At 39.3% G+C, this 21667-nt stretch overlaps 2 protein-coding genes across 2 annotated transcripts; both read left to right on the top strand.

Moving 5' to 3' along the window:
* The first annotated feature begins 11050 nt into the window (after positions 1 to 11050).
* LOC115430828 (fibroblast growth factor 6-like) lies at positions 11051 to 18042 on the top strand. The gene is made up of 3 exons (XM_030151071.1): positions 11051 to 11842; positions 12355 to 12458; positions 13770 to 18042. Exons 1-3 carry the CDS (start codon positions 11500 to 11502, stop codon positions 13944 to 13946), a joined length of 624 nt encoding a protein of 207 aa, XP_030006931.1. The 5' UTR covers positions 11051 to 11499; the 3' UTR covers positions 13947 to 18042.
* Positions 13957 to 21662, top strand: fgf23 (fibroblast growth factor 23). Its single transcript, XM_030151063.1, has 4 exons — positions 13957 to 13995; positions 18056 to 18508; positions 18614 to 18717; positions 19499 to 21662. The coding sequence occupies exons 2-4, from the start codon at positions 18274 to 18276 to the stop codon at positions 19952 to 19954; spliced, it is 795 nt and encodes a 264-aa protein (XP_030006923.1). The 5' UTR covers positions 13957 to 13995; positions 18056 to 18273; the 3' UTR covers positions 19955 to 21662.
* Positions 21663 to 21667: the final 5 nt, after the last annotated feature.

Raw genomic sequence — 21667 nt, 5'->3', positions numbered from 1 at the left:
GTATCCCTTGAACCTCACTGACATTATTACCAGACTATTCTGGAATTAGACATCCTGCTTGACTTGCAGGTCTAGGTGGTTGTCGTGAGGTCATCAGTGGTCTCAATTTGAGCTTGTTAGTTGGAAGTGGTCAGGAGGCAGTTTTCCCCCTCAACCACTGATGTGAATACCATCATTATGTACTGTGTAGCATCTCAGAGTGGTAGTTTGTGTGGGGCTCTCTCACTCCATCACCGTCGTCCATGTATGGGTCTTCCGCAGGCGGAATCTGCTGCAGTATTGTTATTTACATTCCACGTAGGGCAAAGAAAAAATAGTTAGTTGTTTTCATTCATTTATTTTACTATGAAGATATTTTAGTCAAAATGCTAAAGATTCCCAGGTTTTGCATGAATAGGATCCAGGAGCAATGACATGAAAATTATAAGAATCTGATGGAAATAATTGATGTAGTGTTTGTATTTATAAACTGTTTGTTATTATTGTGCAGACTGGAAATATTTTTAGCTCTTCATGGAGACAAAATGCTCAGTCAATGAAAAAATTCACCAGGGGGCACTAGTTATTTACAAGCCTCAAACTAAATATGGCTTGATGAGTTCCTAAGTGTTTCGGATATCCGGCATTGCAGTTCTGTCAGTGTTGTGTTGTTATTGTAACCTAGAAATGGCCTTGCATCAGATGTCTTCAGGCATGGGCCAGTGGCAACCACAGCACAGCCACACCAGCCACGGCTTTAGCCAGCGAACCAGAATGGGCAGACAGATCTGTCAACCAGTGGCTTCCGGAGTTTGTTTTCTAAGTGCTCGTCTTCTTAAGTGCATGCTTTCGCGGACATTTATTTTTTGGGACTACACACGCGGCAACCACAAAGCTAATTGCAAGGGAGTTAGGAGGCCGGAGAGGAACAATCACAAGGAGATTTTAGGAAGTGTGGGCTTGTGACTGCAAAAACTTATGTTGACAAGTGCTTTGTGGAAGACACGACATGAACCACAGTAATACTCAAGTTTATTTGAGTTGTGAATATGATTTTTGCACAATTTATCTTGATGTTCAGGGCCTTGAAGAGGAGTTATAGTGGGAGTGTTGGTCAAGAGCAAAGCTTCCCAATTGAGAAGGCTTTAAACTGTAGTAAATACTGCCTCATCACAAGTTACTGCTTCAATTTAGACATGACTTTTGAGCAGTTCAGCGATGAATGATTTCTAAAATTTTCCAATTTCTCTCATCTGAATGCCTTATTCTTGAGGCCAAACTCATATGTGCCAATCATGACAAGATGTTGCTGCTCAGGACTCAATTATTTGGAAATATTATGCCTTAGTTCAAGAATCTGCAGTGTGATTAAATGTGATGACAAGAAGACAGGGATATAAACAGCATCAAAGAGCTGGCACTGCTAGTTTTATACTGTGACACCGTTCAAAATAGCATCTGCAACATGGCATTGTTTCCTGCACTCCAGTGTGGCACTTGAAGGGCACATGGGGAGCAGTCTCATTAGGGCTGAACTTTGAACAGGGAGGTCACAAGCAAAAGCACAAAACCACATGAGACCTTAGTGACTTGTGTCCCATCATGCCTGAGATATACTGCACTCATTGCAGCATCGTTTGTTGATAGATCAGCTGGATCATGTTCTCTGTTGTGCATTTTCCACAAAGCACATGGCTCCCTTGTGTCACACAAAACACTTGGCCCTCTTTAATAACCAATAAGAGTTCACATGCTTTAGACGGCACCATGCACTTTGTACACTTGGTGTTCTGCAGCCATGCCAGAGGCTTTAACTGCCCTACAAAGACTGTTCAGTTAATCTGCAATCTTCATTGGTTTGTCAAATATAGTCACAAATCCTTTTGGTAAAATCAAGAAGTGATAATAAAGTTGCATTTGTTTTATCCAGGTAATAAGCCAGTGAGGCACAACACAAGTAAAAAAAAAAAATCTACATGGTCCTCTAGTAATAATGAAATAATGACTGCAAATAAAGCATTTTTTGATTTAATTTGGGACACGTCATTGCCTGCAGTGCAGGGGATGATACAGTTTTCTTCACTATGTTTAGCTGAACACCTGGCCAGCACATTACTTACCTGGACAGTCTTGTGTATGTTTACACACACTCAGTGAGTATAGTTTTGGGCTTGTATGTTAAGCAGAAAACTCCTTGCCTAAAAATATACTTCTAAACAGTTTTCTTGTCTTCAGTAAAGTTACACTTATCTTTGTCGAACCACATGCCAGCATTCTAGTGCTGCAATGCAGTGAGTTATCGCTCCTCAGATTAAAAAAAAAAAAGTGTGTGTCATACCATCTTTTTAACACCAGAGGGCGATGACATCATGTGAGTGGGATGGGTCGAGTTGCAGCATTTTTAACAAAGTCAAAGGAAGAATCCAACTTGAACAACCTGGGACTTTCTTGATAATTTGTTGTGAGAATCCACCCCATGCTTTACCAACCAGACATTTCCAGTCATCCTCTTTATGATTGTGCATTAGTGCTGATGACATCAATTGACTATAAACCACAAAGTTTTTTTTAAACATCGTAAATATAGACATCTAGAAGACTAAGTAGTCATAAATACTAAACATATATTACAACAAACATCATTCCACCACTGAGAAGTCATGATGAATCTTGTTTTTCATTCAACGTTTCATACTGATAAAGAATTTTCTAAGATGATCATAATGTGGATTTCTTAGTTTACTTGGAAACTAACTTATTAAAGATGTAATAAACTATAATAATACTGTGTTAAAATACCTACAAAACTATATTTGTTTGTCTGTTACATATTTTATTTATTTGTGAACTTGATAATAACATGAGTACATTATATGACCTGATTTTGCCTGAGTCAGATAAATTCTATTCGGTAATGATGATGGAAAAAAAAAACAAAACTCCTCCTTACTGATGCTTACTTCACCTCATTTACAACAACATTTTTTTTTTTATCCTTTTATTGATTGAGAAACCTCCAGTGTCCAAAATGTCATGCTGCACATTTACTGCTATCACTGGTCTGCAATGTTACATTGCAATATGTGTGATTGTAAAAACTAAGGCATTTTCAACTTGAAAGTATCCTACATTTTGATACATTTTAACTTCACTTGTTCCATCCTCCTTCTTCCCTTCTTGTCATTACACACCTGTCCACTTGTCACCACCACTGAGTTGCCTCTTTATCTGATTACCTGACCCACATAGCAGCTGTATTATCAGCAGTCAGTCATTGACACAAAATCTTAACTGTGTTATTCAGCAATTTATGCACTAGATCAGATCATAGATTCATAGATAAGTTTTATTATTATTATTATTATTATTGTTGTTATTATTATTATTATTATTATTATTATTATTATTATAAAAATAAATTTAGTAAGCTTACTCTTTGTGGGTCATAATTTAATATGATTTGTCTTAGGGAGGGGCAGTATCTTTGATCAACTCTCTGTAGTTATAGATTTCATCCATCAGAGGCCATGACAAAAATAAATGATTTGATTTTTGTTGGGTTGGCAGAATGACAGCAGCACAGTCCAGGATGACTCACTCTCTCAGCAGTATGCCATTCCTGGCGGTCTCCTCTAGCCGTCAGCCAAATTGCCTTGATCCTCTACTCATTGCCGCCTCCTGCACACCCTCACACGCTCTCTCTGTAAAGCAAGGTGGCTGCATCCTCAGGGCTGGCGGCATGGTTTTCATCCCATAGGAGTGAGAACGTGCAAAGCAGTGAGCAAATGTGTTGAGAGAATTCCTCACATTCTCCTGGTCCGTCCTGGTGGCCTGGCTTGGTGTTGGGTTCCTGGGAGAGAGCGAAGAGGAGCCAGGGAATCGGCTGCCGACTCAGCAGCTGACACCTCCTCTGATCTCTACCTCTTCCTACTGCCATAAACCAAATTGTCTGACTTTCCAGCATAGCTGTGCAGTGGACAAAACCACTCTTGCAGCCTCGAGGTCTTCGAATTTTGTACTTGATTTATTTTTGCATGGATATGGTACTGATTAAACCTTGGTGAGATGTCACTATTTAGTACAGCACTGGATTTAAAACAACTAAGTTCACCTGTAGAAATCTACCAAAATACTAAATAGGAGTTTCTAAGATATGGCTTTATTACTCTATGACCCTGATCAAATATCTTGTCAGTTATTTTGTACTAGGCTCTATAGCCTGCTTGTTGGCTTGTGTAATGACATTAATAATCGTTGTGGACCCTGGAATTTTATGTGTTTAAATGTAGTCCATGTGGGTCAGATGACAGAAACAGATAAGTGCAATAAAGTTCTGTGTCAGATTTAAAAACTGGCACTACTGTGGGTCGACAGCCCTGGTTACTTTGCACACATTTAGGTAATACAGGATCCCATGTAAAGCTGACAAAACGTTGTAAGGAAAGATTGATTAACAGACATATTACATTCATTCAGTTGTCAGGGGATACAAAGGGGATTGCTGACCTCATATGGAGATCAATGGTCATGTTATAAGGCTTTATGGATCCTTCAGGCTATATTATGACTATAAGTCACTAAAGTCTACTTAGCCTTAGTTTACTTTTGCTCAAAAAGGGAATACTGATAATGGTTTATATCTGATGGAACAGACAGTGTCTTTGTCTAGTTTCTGGTGAGAAAAGTCTGTGGTTAAATCTAAGCTATAATCTTTGATGGAGGGAGGGGAGTGTTTGTGGGTTTACAGGAATACAATAATGTTACTTTTGCTTTTCTTTTTTTGCTTTTGCATGTATTTCATTTATAAAAATGCTTACTTCCTTCCTTACTTTTTAATTGTCTTAAATGTTTTACTAATATTTATTCAAACATTGTGCTTACTCAGAGCTGTTTTGCTGAAGAATCTTTATGCTAGAACAAACAAAACAAAAAAATGCTGCGTCATAAGCATCGTAAAAGTCACCTCTGGTTTGCCTGTGTTCCCCTTAGTCACTCTACGCCCAATTTAGCAGCAGCCACATCTTTCTCTGCTAGGTGCACACACTGTACTCTGGAAGGGTATTTTTACTGGGAGCTGCTCTTTGTCTCTCTGGTTCAGCTCATAGCTGATCACAAAAATAATGTAAAAATCAGAGAACATTTTTTTTGTATTTCATGTAGCATGAATGTTGTGGTAACAATGTGTGACTTAGTATCCGGAGGCAAGTAGCTACTGTTTCTCCCTGTGTCATGGATTTACAAAGCAGCAGAGGACAGAGCATAACCCAGAACAGTGTTTGGCTGTTGAATTATGCATCTGCTGATTCAGCAAAAATCTGGACCTGAAGCTGCTTATTGGGGTGGTACCTTACTGTTTTACAAGCCTCTGTCCCCCTGAATGGAAATCCAGTTCTTTTTCATTGATCGTTGCCTCACTTTGCTTTTCTGTTCAATAAAAACTCCTCTCACTTTAAAGTTTGTCAACTTTTCAGAGGCTACATGTGACTGTAAATGATAGGTTTTGTCTGTGAAATACAGTATGACTGTAGCAGGTTTTAGATTTCAAGCCAAGAGCAGCATGAACTTGATGAAAGTATCTCATGCTCTGACAATATTTCGTTTCATATGAATATATTTTATTGGTTTTGTTATAAAGTACTGCTTCAGTTTTGATATAATCCAGTCTCAAAGGCCTGTGCAGCCTCGGTATATCTTTGTTAAGTTCACACTTTGGCTGAGTCTTATTGCCTTTCTATGCCAGTGATTCTGATGTCATTTCTCAGAAATCCCCTTCCACCCATGGGTCTCCCCAGCTGTTGTTTCAGCATCATCTTTTAAACCCCATGTTAATAAAAGTGTAATTAAAAGAGCTTTGCATCTTCTTGTATCCAGTTACTTACACTTTCATAATATGCACAAAAGCTGTTTGTATGGCTATTCCCTCTGGTCTGTACTGACTGATGTGTGTGTGTGTGTGTGTGTGTGTGTGTGTGTGTCTGTGTGTCTGTGTGTCTGTGTGTGTGGTGTGTGTGTCTGTGTGTGTGTGTGTGTGTATGCATGTGTGCATGCGTGCATAGATGTCGACTAAATAGATCCTATAATTGCAACGAAGACAGCTGACCCACTCATAGTAAACTGCAGACACTCTGCTCACTTGAGTCTCTTGTTTCCACATTGTCTGCTTTAGTTTTAATATGATAAGTCTAGAAAACAATTGGCTGTGGTATGTGAGTAAGATTTCATCTACTTGTGTCTGTCATTTTGCTGTCTTTACTGTGGCTCTATTGGGAAGGAAGTAGAAAAGAGGAGCTTTATTGAAGATCAGGTGCACAGAACAGTTGCCTTCTTCTGTCTCTTTGTGTAATCATAGTGGGATGCTCAGTATGTATGCAATATGTAAATTCATTTTTAATGGTATAGTATACTACAGTTCTGTCCAAAAAGTGCATTAGCTTCTGATTTGTGCATTCTAGAACAGTCTTACAGCTAAAAAGCAGCCTCAGCTTCATGCCAGTGCAACAGTAATAGCTGAATTCATCTCAGAGCTCAGCACTATCTCATTAACTGTGCCCAGACTCAATTGATTTAAGTTTCACCCTGTCAATAACCCAGTAGTTTTGTCTATTCAGGCTATTGGTTGCCTTCGTTTGCATAGCCATGTGCTTACACTGCAAATCAAGAGGCTGTCTCATTAATTTGCTATTCAGTGTGATCCGGTCTGTCTGGCCCACTGGGACTAAAAAGATTCTCCTTATTCCTTGTGGTAGCCTGGTTCCACATATCTGAATTTGTGTGTCCATGGTGCAAGTTTAACATTTGTAGTGAAAACAGATACAACAAAAGATACAACATAAACTGTCACTAATATTAGACCTTAAGTATAACGTTTGATTTGTCTCTCTTTTCTCTGAGCTATTTATGGATTATACAGTCACCTGCCATTAGAATAAGATCCCAGATACATGTTTAAATATCAACTTACAATGTCTCTTGACTACATTAATGAGACTAAGCAAAGTTAGTGTGAAAACTATTCATGCCAATGATGGAAAAAGTAAAATATTCATGTCACTGTTTTGATTAAGGGCTCTACTTTTAAAATGTTGTGGGAAAATTCACACCAAAATAGATTTGATAGTGACTTATTCCTATATAATATGTCAATAACTGTTCATACTGATGCATTAATGTCTTAGTACCATTGATGTGTCAGTTCAGATGAAGTTTATTCTATATGTTGTTGTGTTGTTCAAATAAGTAAAATTTAAGTGATATACCTGTTAATTTTGTAAGAAAAACACATGTAATATACTTGTGAAGTTTTTTTAAGGCAGCAGGAGCCAACATGTGCAAGAGGAAACATCTTCCTCCTACATTTCTCAGCCCAAAACAAAAGAATAGAAATAGAGATAGATGAGCTGAAATCATTTCATGCTTTAATGGAAAGGTAAAACTACATTTCCAAGCTTCCTCATTATGAAAAAAGCAGAATAATAGAGTCACATCCAGGTTGAAAACACACGCAAGAAGAAGATGCAAAAGTCTCGTAATTTCTCAAACAATTGGAATCACTATTTGCTGAAAGGAAATTATAAAATTTGTGCCTAATGATGCTAAAAAAAAAAAAAAAAAAACCTCCAAAAAAACATCAAGCCCTGCAGGTAGATGTTAGATATGTGTTGTACAGGGAACATTTCAATATTTCCCCCCAAAATGTAAAGTGGTTAAGTTAAGTAAAATCCTTTCCAGCATTACTAAAATATCTTTTTCTATCATCTGATGACTTTCACAACACCAGCAATGATTTGAATGAAAAACCAGTGTTAATACAATATCACCCTACTGAATGACAGGTCATGTAAATATATACATTGTATGTGTTAATGTAACTCAGCTGTGTTTAAATATGTACACATATTTGCATTATTTTTATTTTATAAAATTAGACTTTAGGAGGTTTAGGCTGTTTTCTTTGTTGTTTTCCATAATGGGTTGTGTTGCTGCTGCTGTTTATCACCAACAGGGCCTCCTCCGTTGCTAAGGTGGACCTGAGGCTCCCTAGCAGCAGAGGGCACCTCAGGGCCCCAGAGCCTGGTGCTCTGTGACGTGAGGGAATTCCCCCGAGTCTGCGGCTGCTACCAGCACCCCAAGGATACGATGCAAACAGGGATGTAAAGGAGGGTGAACCCAGTGAACTCAGATTTCACTGTTTTTCACTTTCTCAGTGGTCATATGTTAGACAGTATATAGGACAAAATTAAATACTGATATATCATAAAAGACAGTGTGCACACCTGTTATGCATTATAGAAAGAATAGAAACCTAAAACAGGAAATAAAGAAAAAATCATGTTTTGATTTGAGCCATCATCATCTTCAGACCATATCCTGTATCTACCAATTTGTGGACCATCTCTAGACAGAGCAATATATTTGATTTATGCAGGTCATATTATTCTGTTAGTTACTGGGTGTGTTCTTAAAATAATAACTCGCAATCTGACCAGGCAAAATATTTTGTTGTGTAAACTTCCGGAACAAACAGCTAAGGAAGTGTCAGACAGGATTGCCATTTGCTCCCTGGCAGACTGTTTTTACACCTTCCTTCTAAATAAGGCAGCAGGCTGCCAGGACATATGACCACTGTCCCGATTTGGGTCCCGGACACAGTATCCATCCATCTATCCTATGATTGCTCAACGCCAATGAAAGTCCAACACACTCACACCCTCCCCTCAGGACTCCCAAAATATTTGCCTTCAGAATAAAAGCTCAAGATATTACTGGTACAGCAAGAGAAATGAGAAAATATTACATTAAATTTGTGATATAATAACTGTGTTTTAGTGGTTTTTTGAGAGATCTAGTTTGTTACCTGATTTGTACTGCGAATAAATATCAATATTTCATAATTAACAACACACTAAAACATCTTTATCCACTCAAATGTGAGGATGGGCAGTTTTTCCTTGTTTTATGTAAAATGAATTGGTAGGGAAAATATTCCTCAGCTCTTGAGATATTTGATTTGCGTTACCATTTTCTGTCTATCTTACTAAAAAAGTATATTTTAAAATTAAATCAAATAAAAAATGTCAACAGGAGAACATTGAAAATGACTGCCTTTGAAGGGTCAGTATGTAAGCCAGTGTTTTTCAACCTTGGGGTCAGGACCCCACGTGGGGTCGCCTGGAATTCAAATGGGGTCGCCTGAAATTTCTAGTAATTGATAGAAAAAAACAAAAACAACTTACTAGTAAAAAATAGATGTTGAGTTGAGAGAGACAATCCCAATTCATATCAGACAAACTGGGAAGCTGAAACTGAAGCACTGTGGTACTGTTTATCTCAAATGTTCATTGTGGTCGGTTTCAGATGCTGCAGCTCTTTCATAATTCATAGTTTGAGTTATTGTTTGTTCAGTATTAATTGTCAGCCTTGTAAATCCAAGCTGGACTGACTGTACATATCCTGACCATGGAAAATACAAGTCTGACTTTGTGCAGTAATCTACATCTGGCATTTCTGCCACCGTCCATAATAATATACATTATATAGACTAAATGTCCTCTAAAATTCACCTGTATTTGCAACATAGTATAGCAAACTATTACGTGATCAAAAACAAATTAATTTTAGCCAAAAAAAAAAAAAAGTCTCAGTTTTGAATGTCTGGGTTCGCCAGAAATTTGTGATGTTAAAATGGGGTCATGAGACAAAAAAGGTTGGAAACCACTGATGTAAGCTTTAAAAAAAGAAGGCTCTAACTCCAGAAACTGAAAGTAATATTCATAATTATGGTTTCACTCGATATAAGAATTGAGGTGTTTTGTTCCATAGAATGAGTCATTACCAGCTACAGAAGGAGCAGGTCACCTCTACTGAATCTGCTATGTATCGACAGTAGTTCAGACCTCTTCCTCCTCTTTTTTAGTTTTTATTCAGTGTTAGGGTCCATTACTGTCATCTACTGAATGGAAAGAAATGATATCCTGTTAAATACATAGCCCAAAACAGACATACCAATGACCCTAATAAAGGCCCTTTGCACTTTTTTGTGGCCACTGAAGGTTGGCAATCCTCAATTTAACCACAAGATCCAACTAAATAGTACACACTGAAACTTTAAAGCAGGGGTGTCCAACATATGGCCTGTGGACCAAAACCGGCACCCCAAAGGGTCCAATCTGATCCACTGAATGAATTTGTGAAATGCAAAAATTACACTTAAGATAAACATAGTCAAGGGTGTCAGAGTCATTTTACTTTAGGGGCCACATGTAGCCCAGTCTCAAGTGGGTCGGACCAGTCTATAATCATGATAACCTATTGATAATGACAACTCAAAATTTTTCTCTTAGTTTTAGTGTAAAAACATTAAATTAGGCAATTTGAAAATGATTACATTTACAAACTATCCTTTCACAAAAAATGTGAATAACCTAAGAAAATATGAATATGAAACATCTTAAGAGATGTAAAGGAAATTTTAACAATTTTATGCCTGTTGCTAAATGTTTTGTGCATTTGTAGATCCACTGCAATCTGTCATGAACAATAAACTGAGGCATATTATTGTTAAAATTGCACTTTAATGTCTTAAGAAATTTCAGGTTGTTCAAGGTTGTTCATGTTATTCACATTTTTAAAGGATACCTTGCATATGTAAACACTGTCATAAGCAATTAAATTTTTTTCACTGTTATTATTTGTATTATTCTGGGCCATTTGAGATCATATTGGGTTTTATGTGGCTCCTGAACTCAAACGAATTAGACGTCCCTGCTTTAAAGCACACATATATAAATGCTGAATTATTATTCCCAGAGTGTTAAGTGATTCTCAAGATATTTCCTCTTAAGATTCTTTAAAAAGATCAGAGGCCCATCCATTTCATATGTCTGCTATTATTCCATTTTACTCTGCTCTGAAGTACCTGCCCTCTTTTATGTGTCTAAAAATGTAGAAATATATTCTTAAGTAGTTCCCTGTCAGAGCTGCACTTTTCAGGACAAGATGTTGCAGGGATGTGATCCACACTTGGTCTTATTTTGAAAGGAGGTAAAGGAAACTAAACTCTTCTTATTCTGTCGAGCTTGTTCAACTCATAACGTGAATGTGCAGCACCCCCCATCATTCCCATCAGAAGTGCTGCTGCCTCTGCTGGGGTCCTGTAACTCTCTCCTCCTCCTCCCATCTCCTACTTTTTGATGGGGGGGTGCAGCGGTGAAGTCACAGTGATGTCATTTTAGGATGTGAGAGTCGGGGGGCAAGGTGAGCTGGTTTTGCGGTGAGTGGTGTCCCTCCACGGCCAGCATTGCCTGTACAGAGGCGCGGAGCGGCGAAAGATGATCATCGCCACCGGCACCACTTCAACCTCAGACGCGCTCTGTCCCTCTCCTCCTGCTCAGATCTCCGGCTATGGGGCCTTGATCTGTCTTCCCAGAATAAGCCTTTACCACCATGCCAAAGGACAAAAAATAAGAAGAGTTGCATTTTTAGGGCAGGTAACGTTGACCACGTGCCCCAAAGGTAAAGTGGATGGCCATTGCGCAAAGGTGCCTCTACAGTATGTCCAGCGGGGCCAGGACGCACTGGACGCTGCCAGCAGTTCTTGTACTGTGGACTTCTCTGTTGGGGATCGTTTCATCTTATCCGATTCCGAGTAGGACTAATACGACTTTATTGGAAAAGAAATGGGAGACCCTCTTCTCCCGCTCCTATCTCGGTATAGCTGGGGGAAAATCGGAGCTGAACTGGGAGAGTGACTATTTGCAGGGCATCAAAAGAGTGCGGCGACTGTACTGCAACGTGGGCATTGGGTTTCACCTGCAGGTGCTCCCGGATGGCAGGATAAGTGGTGTACACAATGAGAACCAATACAGTGAGTTGCATCCGGCAAAGTACTGTACCCAAAAAAGAGTGTAACCCTATGCGCAGGCTGCTCTCTGTGTAAAAGTTAGAGTGGGTCACTTGTCCTGCATGATATTTAATAAGAGGTGTCGGCATGGTTGAAAGTTTCCGAAAGCAAAAACAGTGTACTGAGAGCCTTGCATCCGTGCAGTGCGAAATATCCTCCCAAGCCAAAAACATGACATGAATGCTTGGACCCAGTTTAGACGCTAACTTATTTTTACCCTGCGTCCCGCTGCAGGACACACAGACCCGCACGCAGCGCGCTGTTAAGTGCACTTTTACAGATCATCATAATGTGTAAAAGGCCAATTGTGTGACTAGTCCAAAGGGCTCTTTGAGCTGAGAGAGCATCTTCCAGTCGCAGTGCACCTGCAAGGTTACACCCATCATCACCACTACTGCATAGGCCAGTTACTCGACTTTGTCCTGTAGTCGCATTGGCACTGTTTGTACTGCGTCCTAACCTTGTGTTTCATTTAGGTCTAATAGAAATCTCCGCTGTGGACCGAGGAGTGATCAGCTTGTTCGGAGTCAGAAGTGAGCTGTTTGTCGCAATGAACAGTAGAGGAAGGTTATACGGAACGGTACGTGTGTGCGCAACTCCAGAAGCTCCCTCTCTCTCTCTCTCTCTCTCTCTCTCTCTCTCCCTCCCTCTCTCTCCTTTACATCCTGCTCAGTGTAAGATGAGTTCATGCAGCCCCTGCATCCATGAGTTTATGGGCACTGTTGTGTTATTAATATGCTCTGATGTTAGAGTGGAGTTCAGGGGAAACCTCATCCACCACCTTCTCCATACATGTAGTTTTACAATATGTGCAGATGTACAGTCATTTGTATTAAACTTCACTTTAGAGCCATTATAATCCTATTGTACAGCAACAATGTAGACAGTATGAGTGATGAATGTTGGGGCAAATGAACTCTCAGTGTGTTCACATAGGCTGACATACCATGTAATAAAAAGAAGAGTTAATGTAGGCTCTGTTAAAGCATCAGTGACATAAATGACAGAGGATAGGCCTAACTAATGGTCATGCTTTATGATTGTATAACATAGCAAATACCAGATGAAATGGCAGTGTAATATAATAAGAATGGCTTATCATGGTATAAATAGTTGTTGCGGTGCAGTAAACCTCTAGGATGAGTTTATTTGGCTTCATTAAAAAGACCCCAATATGTTTGATGCTTTTGATTGGGGAAACTAGAGCAAATGATGTAAGGCTTCTAAATTTAGGTTTTAATGTGACAAAGATCTAACAGAGGAGGACTGACTGCTTTATGAACACTCTCTGCACAACACTGTGTGCAGCCACAATGTGTAAAACTGTTAAGTTTCATGATCTTTACCTGTTATTTACAGTTTCTAACTCAAATCATTTTGTCCGATGAAGACAAGCCCTTGTACTGCTTGGTCACTGCGAATCATATATGTTTTAGGTAATTACAGAATAGTTTAACACCCTTTTAGCTGGGGCTTTATGATCATGAGGGGGGATGTCAAAGTACACTGGGTGCTCAACTGAAGTGTGTCAATTTACTCAAAAAGATTTTCCCATGGCCTCATACTATAATCATCCACTATTTGTACATTTCTTATTCAGTTTCAATTCTCCCTTTCTATCAGATTGGTCCTGCCTTAAGCTGCCAGCTGGTGGTTGTGTAAGGGTTTATTGAACATTATTTCATCAGTAAAAGCAGGAAGCTGACTTTTAACAGGTCATTTCTTTTACAACAACATGCTATCTCCGCCATTTTCCCTCAAATCATACCTTTTAGATTGTTTGTCAGAGTAAAGGTCATTGTGTATATGTGCTAAATTGTTCACCTTAAGTCTTTTTTTGAGATTTACCGACGCATCATTCTCTTCTCTCTCTGTTTTCTGGTGTTTTTAGAGACACTTTCGGGATGAGTGCAAGTTCAAGGAGACTTTGCTGCCCAACAACTACAACGCCTATGAGTCTTTTGTTTACAAGGGCTTCTACATCGCCCTCAGCAAGCATGGGCGCGTAAAAAGAGGCAACAAGGCCACCACCGCCATGACTGTCACACATTTCCTCCCACGACTATGAGTGAAACTGGCAATAACTCAGTAATTTGCACATGTGGATGTACTTCCAGGTAACACAGAATTGCATATTCATGATGTACACACCAATGGACTGTGGGAAAAATATTTATTCTGTTTATATATATGTATATTTGGTTAGTTGTCTTTATATATGTATGCCATACTGTGCTGCTTATTGTTTTTATGGTTATGGATGGGGAGAGCTAAAGCCTTTGCCTGTCTCACTTTACCTTGGTGCTTGCTGTAACTGAACTATGTGTCACTTCCTTTTTTGAGATGGAGGATGAGCTATATTCTGTGCTTTTAAAGAGTGAAATGAATACTTTTTATTACCTCAAAGAACCACTTTACTAGATTAAGGGATGCATGGACTGCTCAAATATCTGCTAAGTTTATAATTTTCTTTGGAACCTTTGAGCGCTTGATAGTCCTCTGCTTGTTTATTGGTGACAGGCAGTAGGGAAAACAGACTACTTAAATGCACTACCTTTGCTGCACGATTTAAAGGTGCCTTGGTGTTCCCACTTGTGGCCCCCTTAAACTTGCATGTAAGAGACACCCACTGGAGTCAGAAATAGGGCTGTCACTCTGGAGAGGGCCTCAGAAGGGGGGTTGACTATCTCTGGTTTATTTTCTTTTCTGTAATTAGATCGATTAAGTAATATACAATCTGTGGTCGAGACCAGAGAGCAGTCAGCCATAGATGTGAGGGAGATACTGGCGTGAGGCCAGGAGTTTGACTGTGTGGCATCGCCAGCAAATAAACAGGGTGGGATGATTTTCGCATGGAGTGAAAACTCTTGAATTTTTTTGTTTGGACCTGGCTTGCCTCTGCACAAGACTCAAGTGAGCAGATAGAGTGCACAGTAGAAATGTATCTGCACATTGTCTTGGACAGTGCCCCTGAAGTATTTGGCTTTGGGTTTCTGTTGTTGAATTGCAAATATTACAGAGATGTAGTGTGCCAGCAGCTGCTGTTGAAAATGATGTCTACTGTTCATGAAACCAATGACAAATGATGTAAATAGTTGTAATGTGAAGCAAATGTAAAAGAAGAATTCAGGAGCTTTTTATGCTGCTTTGTTGCAGTTGCCTGGACAAGGTAAAAAGAGTTCAGGTTGCACAGTGACCATCGATGATGGTGCCTAAATATTTTGGAATTGTTCCCATATGTTGTTTCTTTCTTTCTTTAATTCTTATGTCAGTGTGTTTGGGGGAGTATGTGCGTGCCCTGGACCATTTCTCCTCTTGTCTGTGTGCTCTGCAGCAGCACTGCAGCAGTAGTGAGGTGTTGAGAGCTGTAGGCAGATAATATTAAATGCAATTATGGAAGAATCAAACATGTCCTGAAGGACTAAAGGACAGTGAAGTTTGTGGACAGGATGCACACTTGGAGATTTCTGTATTGTCATTAAAGACACATTTACTGTTTATTTGTGAACTTTATCTTATAAATTTGAATGGTAGAAAAATATAATGAATGAAAACTGACAAAGTACCTTTGTAAAGTGAAAGGTATTCACTGAAGTATATGTATGTATGCTTAGAGTAATATAATTTTTTATAAGCTAAAGATGTACCGTCCTTTGAAAACTTTTTTCCATGCTCACCAATATGTATTTCATATTTTGTTATACATTTTTAAGTTTGTTAAAATCCTATAGAGTGCATCTACCCTTTAGTGGCTGCATGGTCTACTTTCTGCAGCTGTTTACTTGAAAACCTGAAGCTCAACAGAAGCTTCCCTCATTTCTGCTGCTTAGAGAGGAAGTACAACTATTTAAATCCAGGAAAGATGTATGTGAGGGAGCCGGTGCGCCGTCATTGTTGTTTGTCAGAACCCCTGCTGGAATGTGGATCTGCCAGGATGACAGGCAGTCTCCTACATACCTGAGCAGACCCCTCTGAGTTCTATCACCCCCACCTCCTACCTCTGACTGTCCCTCATCCCCCACCCACGACAAGGACCTTGGGATTCCAGCTGTAACCCAGGCGCTTCCTCCTCTCCTTTCAGCCTTTTTTAGTTCAAGGTCAGAGTCATGGACCAGCCTTGGCCCCAAGCCAGGGTGGTCTCTATATGGGTTGTACTGTTTCAATGAAATAGGAAATTGAGATATCTTTTAGATGCATAAACCAATTTTTGTTCATACACAAACATGATAATCAGTTGAATGATGGTAGAGTTTGTAAGTTGGACTGATCACCCAGTGCGAGTCATCAGAAGCTTCTGAAGAACAAGAGCTTATAGGTTATAGCTCCTCAATCTGCAATATATTTTTGAAATAATCCAACTTCCCTCACCTTGTGTCTTTGAAATGTAGCTCCACAACATGCTGTCCTCTGTCCTTTTCAAGTATTTGTGTTGAGATATTTCTTGGGAGGGAACATCTGCAGAGATAACGCAGCGTGTTCAGAGCAGGCAGGGAGCAGAGTCATGCTGAGCTTTGATTCTGCTGCTGCACTCAAATGTGCAAGATGGCAACCCTGCCATGTCTCAGGATCCACCTGACTTTGACCATGTACTGACACAGCACAGTATCTCTTGCTGCTCACACTGATTTACAACAGTATTCTTCTCACAGATAAACCTCTTATACTTTTTAGTTTGCTCTGAGGACATTGTAGATGTGAACTGCTTCATCCTATCATGCCTACCATAATGCAGTGCAGCAGAGCACATTTAGTGGGAGCTTACATAGAAGTTTCAAAAGACAAAAATACTTGTTGCTGTTGTAGTTGACACTGCATGCAGTACCTGTACTGTAAATCTCATATTTGATTAAAAAAAAATAACAGCAACAATTTAATAGTCATTTTGAGTAAAATATCAAACAAAATGTAATCCATGTTTTAAGTTGAGGAAAGAGTGGAAGTGATTTTTGTGCATGCACAGCAATAAGCACTTTGCTTGCCCACCTCCCAATCATGATGTCAGACGTCAGTTGTAGCACCTTATAATGACATCTTGATGATAAACCAGTTCTCTGTCTTGTCATTAGTCGTGAAATCAAGCTGGATCCCTAAAAGGTTCATATCTAAAGTAAAAAGCTCACATTTCAGCTTTGACCAAAAAGTTTTATCTATCTCTTTTTTTCTTTCCACAGCTTATAATAGATCAAAATTAACTTAATTCAAGGTGAGGAATATCTTTTTTTTTTTTTTTTTTTTTAATAATGTGTAAAGTACTATTAGCATGTCTTAGCCCCAAGCTTGATCAGGGGTGTGTGCTTCATGTTTGATTGTGTCAACAGAACTTTTTTTAAACTCCTGCTCAAAAGGGAGTAAGCCTCCACTCAATTCCTCTGATCTCTGTTCTCATATACCTCACCTTCTGCCTTAGTTTTGGTTTGCTGATGACTGTAAATTAAGAAGACACAAACTTCAGTTATTTGTTTCTGAAAAGAGACAATGCGAAGTAAGAATATTAAAAATGTTTTCCTTTTATTTTTGTACGTATGTGCTGTGCACAGCAGTCTACTGTATTCCTTAGATACCAATTAAAGTTTGTTTTTGTAAGTGGTTGCCATTGAAGTGTCGTTCTCTCTGTTGCTTTTAAATCTGACACTGAATTTTGCTTGATTTTAGTGTGTAAGGCTGTATTTAATTATTTTATTTTATTGTCTCAAAATAGTAAATTACAAAAAGGTATTTTGATATCTCGCACTTAAAATCAGGGATGGGTTTTGCGGGCTAATTTTTTTAACATTACGGTTATCTAAGAGGAGACAAAATGTGAAGGTAATTTACTCAACGCACCATGTAAACGACTGAAGTGAGGGAGTGGCTCCCTCTGCTGGAGAAATAGTTGAACTGTATTTGGGCAGGTGCGTAAAAGCGGACAATGTCCAATTTACTTAGGTAGGCAAAACCAAAGAATTTAATAAGATACTATTATTTATTTAAATACAGTATATTCTATTCCTGCCGTGATAAAGAAATAATTGTATGTGACCTCAGCTGCGTGTGTTTTATTGCTCATTCATTATGCTTCCGGTCCCAACAAAACTTTGACCAGTGGCGTTTGTACCATGAAGACCCAGTATAAACAAATGTTTAAGGTGGATGAGTCAGGACCAAAAATAAGACTCCTGTTGTGTGACCAAGACAGAGCATCGGGATAAACAGACAGAGGTGGAAGTGGCCCTTCCGCTACACCAAAGCCGCACATCTGCTTTGGGGGCGAGTTTCTTTTTTTACGTAAATGATGTGAGCAGGAGTGGCACTTGGGGGGGCTTTAAATAGGAACTGTCTCCAAACTTTGGGACAACAGAGCATCTGAAAGCTTCAGCTCCAACAGCTCGCAGTGGAAACCACCAGTTTGTTCCAGGATGGACGTCAACAGAGGACTGGGAATGAAGGACACTGTGCTGGCGCTCTTGCTCGCTCTCCTTCAGGGATTTCCTCTGGGGGAGTCGGCCCCAAACCCGTCACCTCTGGTGGGATCCAACTGGGGGAACCCGAGGAGATACGTTCACCTGCAGACATCCACAGATCTCAACAACTTCTATTTAGAGATCAAACTAGATGGAACTGTGCGCAAAACTACAACCAGAAGTTCATATAGTGAGCGTGCTTTCCTTTATTTATACCAATACTGTTACCTTTACCAAAAAGAAAGTTGGGGTTTCCTATCAGTAATCGTTGCTCACTGTTCCTTTTCCCCCTCAGGTGTGATTTTACTCAAAAGTGAAACAAGGGAGCGCGTTGCCATCCTCGGCGTCAAGAGTAGCCGCTTCCTGTGTATGGATGGAGAAGGCACCCCGTTCAGCTCTGTAAGCAAACTATTTCACAGTGATTCAACTGAATTTTCACTTGTAACCATCCAAAGCTTTATTCTCTATTTCTAAACTTTTCCTTTTCTGTGGAATTTTTGTGTGGTTTTGCGTAAAGTTTTAAATATATTTTTACGCACTTTTACGCACAAATTTTAAAGACACTGTGGATTTTCTTAAATATATTCTATAATTTATTTTGCCGTTTCCTTGTAATAATTGTTAAATTATTCAATTTTTCCGGGACAGATTGATAAAATAATAGGGGTTCGTTAACCAAGAAACTATAGAAACACAATAAGAAAATATACGGACGTAGGTTATAGGAACAAGTTCGACTGTTCCAAACTGTCAAAACTCAAGGTTTGATTTTTTATGTTTATAAATGTTCACGAATCATTTTGTTTTCAATGGAAATTTAAGATTTGGTTGTGATTTAGACCATGTCTGATCTCATGTGAGAAAGCGACAACCTAAGATATCAGATATCAGTAAAATAAAATGTTTAAAATGTTAAAATGTAAATTGTTGATTATTTAAATGCATTTATTCGTAGTTGCTTTCAATAACTCTGTATTTGTGCGCTGATTTATTTCTGTTTGTCACATTACACTGTGGATGTGGGCTGGTGTCTGTGGTAAGCTGCAAATGAAATGCTCGTATGGGATAAATAAAGTTTTCTGAATGTGACTGTAAAATTACGCTCTAACTCTTAATCTAAATCAACACCTTGTAGTGCACAGAAATATAATTCTACATATTTAAATTGTGTTTTCTGTAGCCCATCTGCCTCAGGGACGACTGTCTGTTCAACCACAAGCTTCTGGAGAACAACCGGGACGTGTACTACTCCAGCAGGACCGGCATCCTGTTCAACCTGGAGGGCTCCAGGCAGGTGTACGTGGCCGGTCAGAACCTGCCGCAGACCTCCCTCTTCCTCCCCAAGAAGAACACGGTGCCGCTGGAGCGCCTGCTGCTGCACAGAGAGAAGAGGAACCAGGTGGTGGATCCCTCAGACCCGCACAATGTCTACCTGGGCCACACCGAGGAGGGCTCGGACTCCCGGGCTGTGCCGGAGGTAGACGACACAGACCTGGAGGTGGAGGCTGAGGTGGAGGTTGGGGACGACGGACGCAACGTGTCCCGAGAGACGCAGTTTTCTCCGTCCTCCCACGACCCGTGGAACGCGCTTTCATCAAACTCGGGCAGTCCACGGAGCTCTGGGACCATGGGGTGATTCGGGTGACACATGTGTAGGTCCCTTTACCATCAGTGAGTCAGTAATGTTGGATTTTATGATCATTTCAGAGATAAAGTCATTACATTAGGATTAACTTTGAGACGCAATCTTTTCTACTTTTTCCACTGATTAAATATTATCCATTCAGTATCACCAGTTTAGAAAAAGTTGCGCGTTTATGCACTACATGTGCAAAATGTCAGACTTGACTTGCACCTCTTTTGCACAATAATTAAAGCTCGGTTTGTAGCTACATTTTACAGTACAGTTGGACAGGGTAGATACAGCTGCAGACTTCATCACAACTGAAATGTCTTTAAATGAGCCCGTTGATCTTTTCTAGAGAATTTTGCAAGTAACCCTCATCTATAATATCTAGATTAATAATCCCCAGCAGTTGGCATCTGTTCAAAGCAGTGAACTGTGGGTAAGATGCCCAAAGAGCTGTGTGGTTCATTTTTAAGGATGCAGTCACCAGTTTTTGGGGATACAAGCATATCAGCAATCTTTTTTTCTTCTTTTATTTAATTTTCTCTGTCTTTTTCTTTCTGTGGGTTTTGCAGCAGGTCTGACAAACCCTCAGATTAGAGAAGGATATTATCTCAAGACAGAGAACTAATTTAATCTTCTACTGGAGGACTTAAGGCTCCATGTTACTGATGTGAAACTGGACAGGCATGATATAAAAATGTCAGAAAATATACTAACATCCCTAGGAGTTGTATTTAGTAGTATTGAGGTTATATGTGTTTACCATGCCCATATCCTGAAGGCTTTAGTTTACATCTTTTAACTTGGCTATTTATCTCACGTCCTGCAATTAGCTAGATGGAAAAAAAAACCCAGCCATTTTTAAACATTTTATAATCAATTGGATTCCTTTCTAATATCTATTGTTCTGTGTATAGATTTTTCTTTTTCAATGAGTACAAAGTGTTTATGACTTGAAGGAATAGCATTACAGGGTGAGGAGCCTTCAGAAAACTGAATCCTGATATTAAATCTGAACTGTTAAGTGACTTTCAGGTGCTGGTCACCACCAGCAAACACAAAGACCGGTCCCAAAGAGTATTTATTTATTTAAATCCATTCCTTTATTGTTATTTATGATATTTATAAGGATGCTTTACAATCAAATGTACATGCAGTATATGAAAACATGGATTGTCTTAGAATGTATGAGCTGGAGTTGATGGAAAAAATAAACTCTTAAAGGAAAACAGCTGTGAGTGTTAATTCATTCAGACTGATATCATTGTAAAGCTATAAGCTTGTGCTGCTTCGTGTGCTGCATCTTTTGTAAAGACAACTGTGTCTAACATGAACAGAAGTCATGAACAAGTAAGCAGGTTTAACAGTGACCATGGTACAGAGCAGTTCTCATTTGCTCAACATCCACATAATTAGTTCAGAGGTACATGAGCTGCTGCTAAGTCAAGTTATGTGCTATTATTTTAGCCCTGTTTTGGTCACTTGACACACTACAGCGTCAAAGATTAGATATTCTTTAAAATCATTATTAAAATGAAATGTATCAGAAAGGCTTTAAAACAGCAGCTGCTCATGGGTTAGGGCTCAGTGGTCAAGGTGTAGCAGAGCCTTAACGTTCTATTGAGGATGACAAAAGTCTGATTCAATCTTAAAGACATCTGGGACACAACTCATTTTTATCCTGATACCTTGGACAATAAAACTTGAAGATTATCTTTA

This window comes from Sphaeramia orbicularis, chromosome 12 (genome assembly GCF_902148855.1).
Source record: "Sphaeramia orbicularis chromosome 12, fSphaOr1.1, whole genome shotgun sequence".
Classification (NCBI taxonomy): Eukaryota; Metazoa; Chordata; class Actinopteri; order Kurtiformes; family Apogonidae; genus Sphaeramia; species Sphaeramia orbicularis.
The sequence above is the reverse complement of the archived record's forward strand: the minus strand, read 5'-3'. Positions and strand labels throughout refer to the sequence as shown.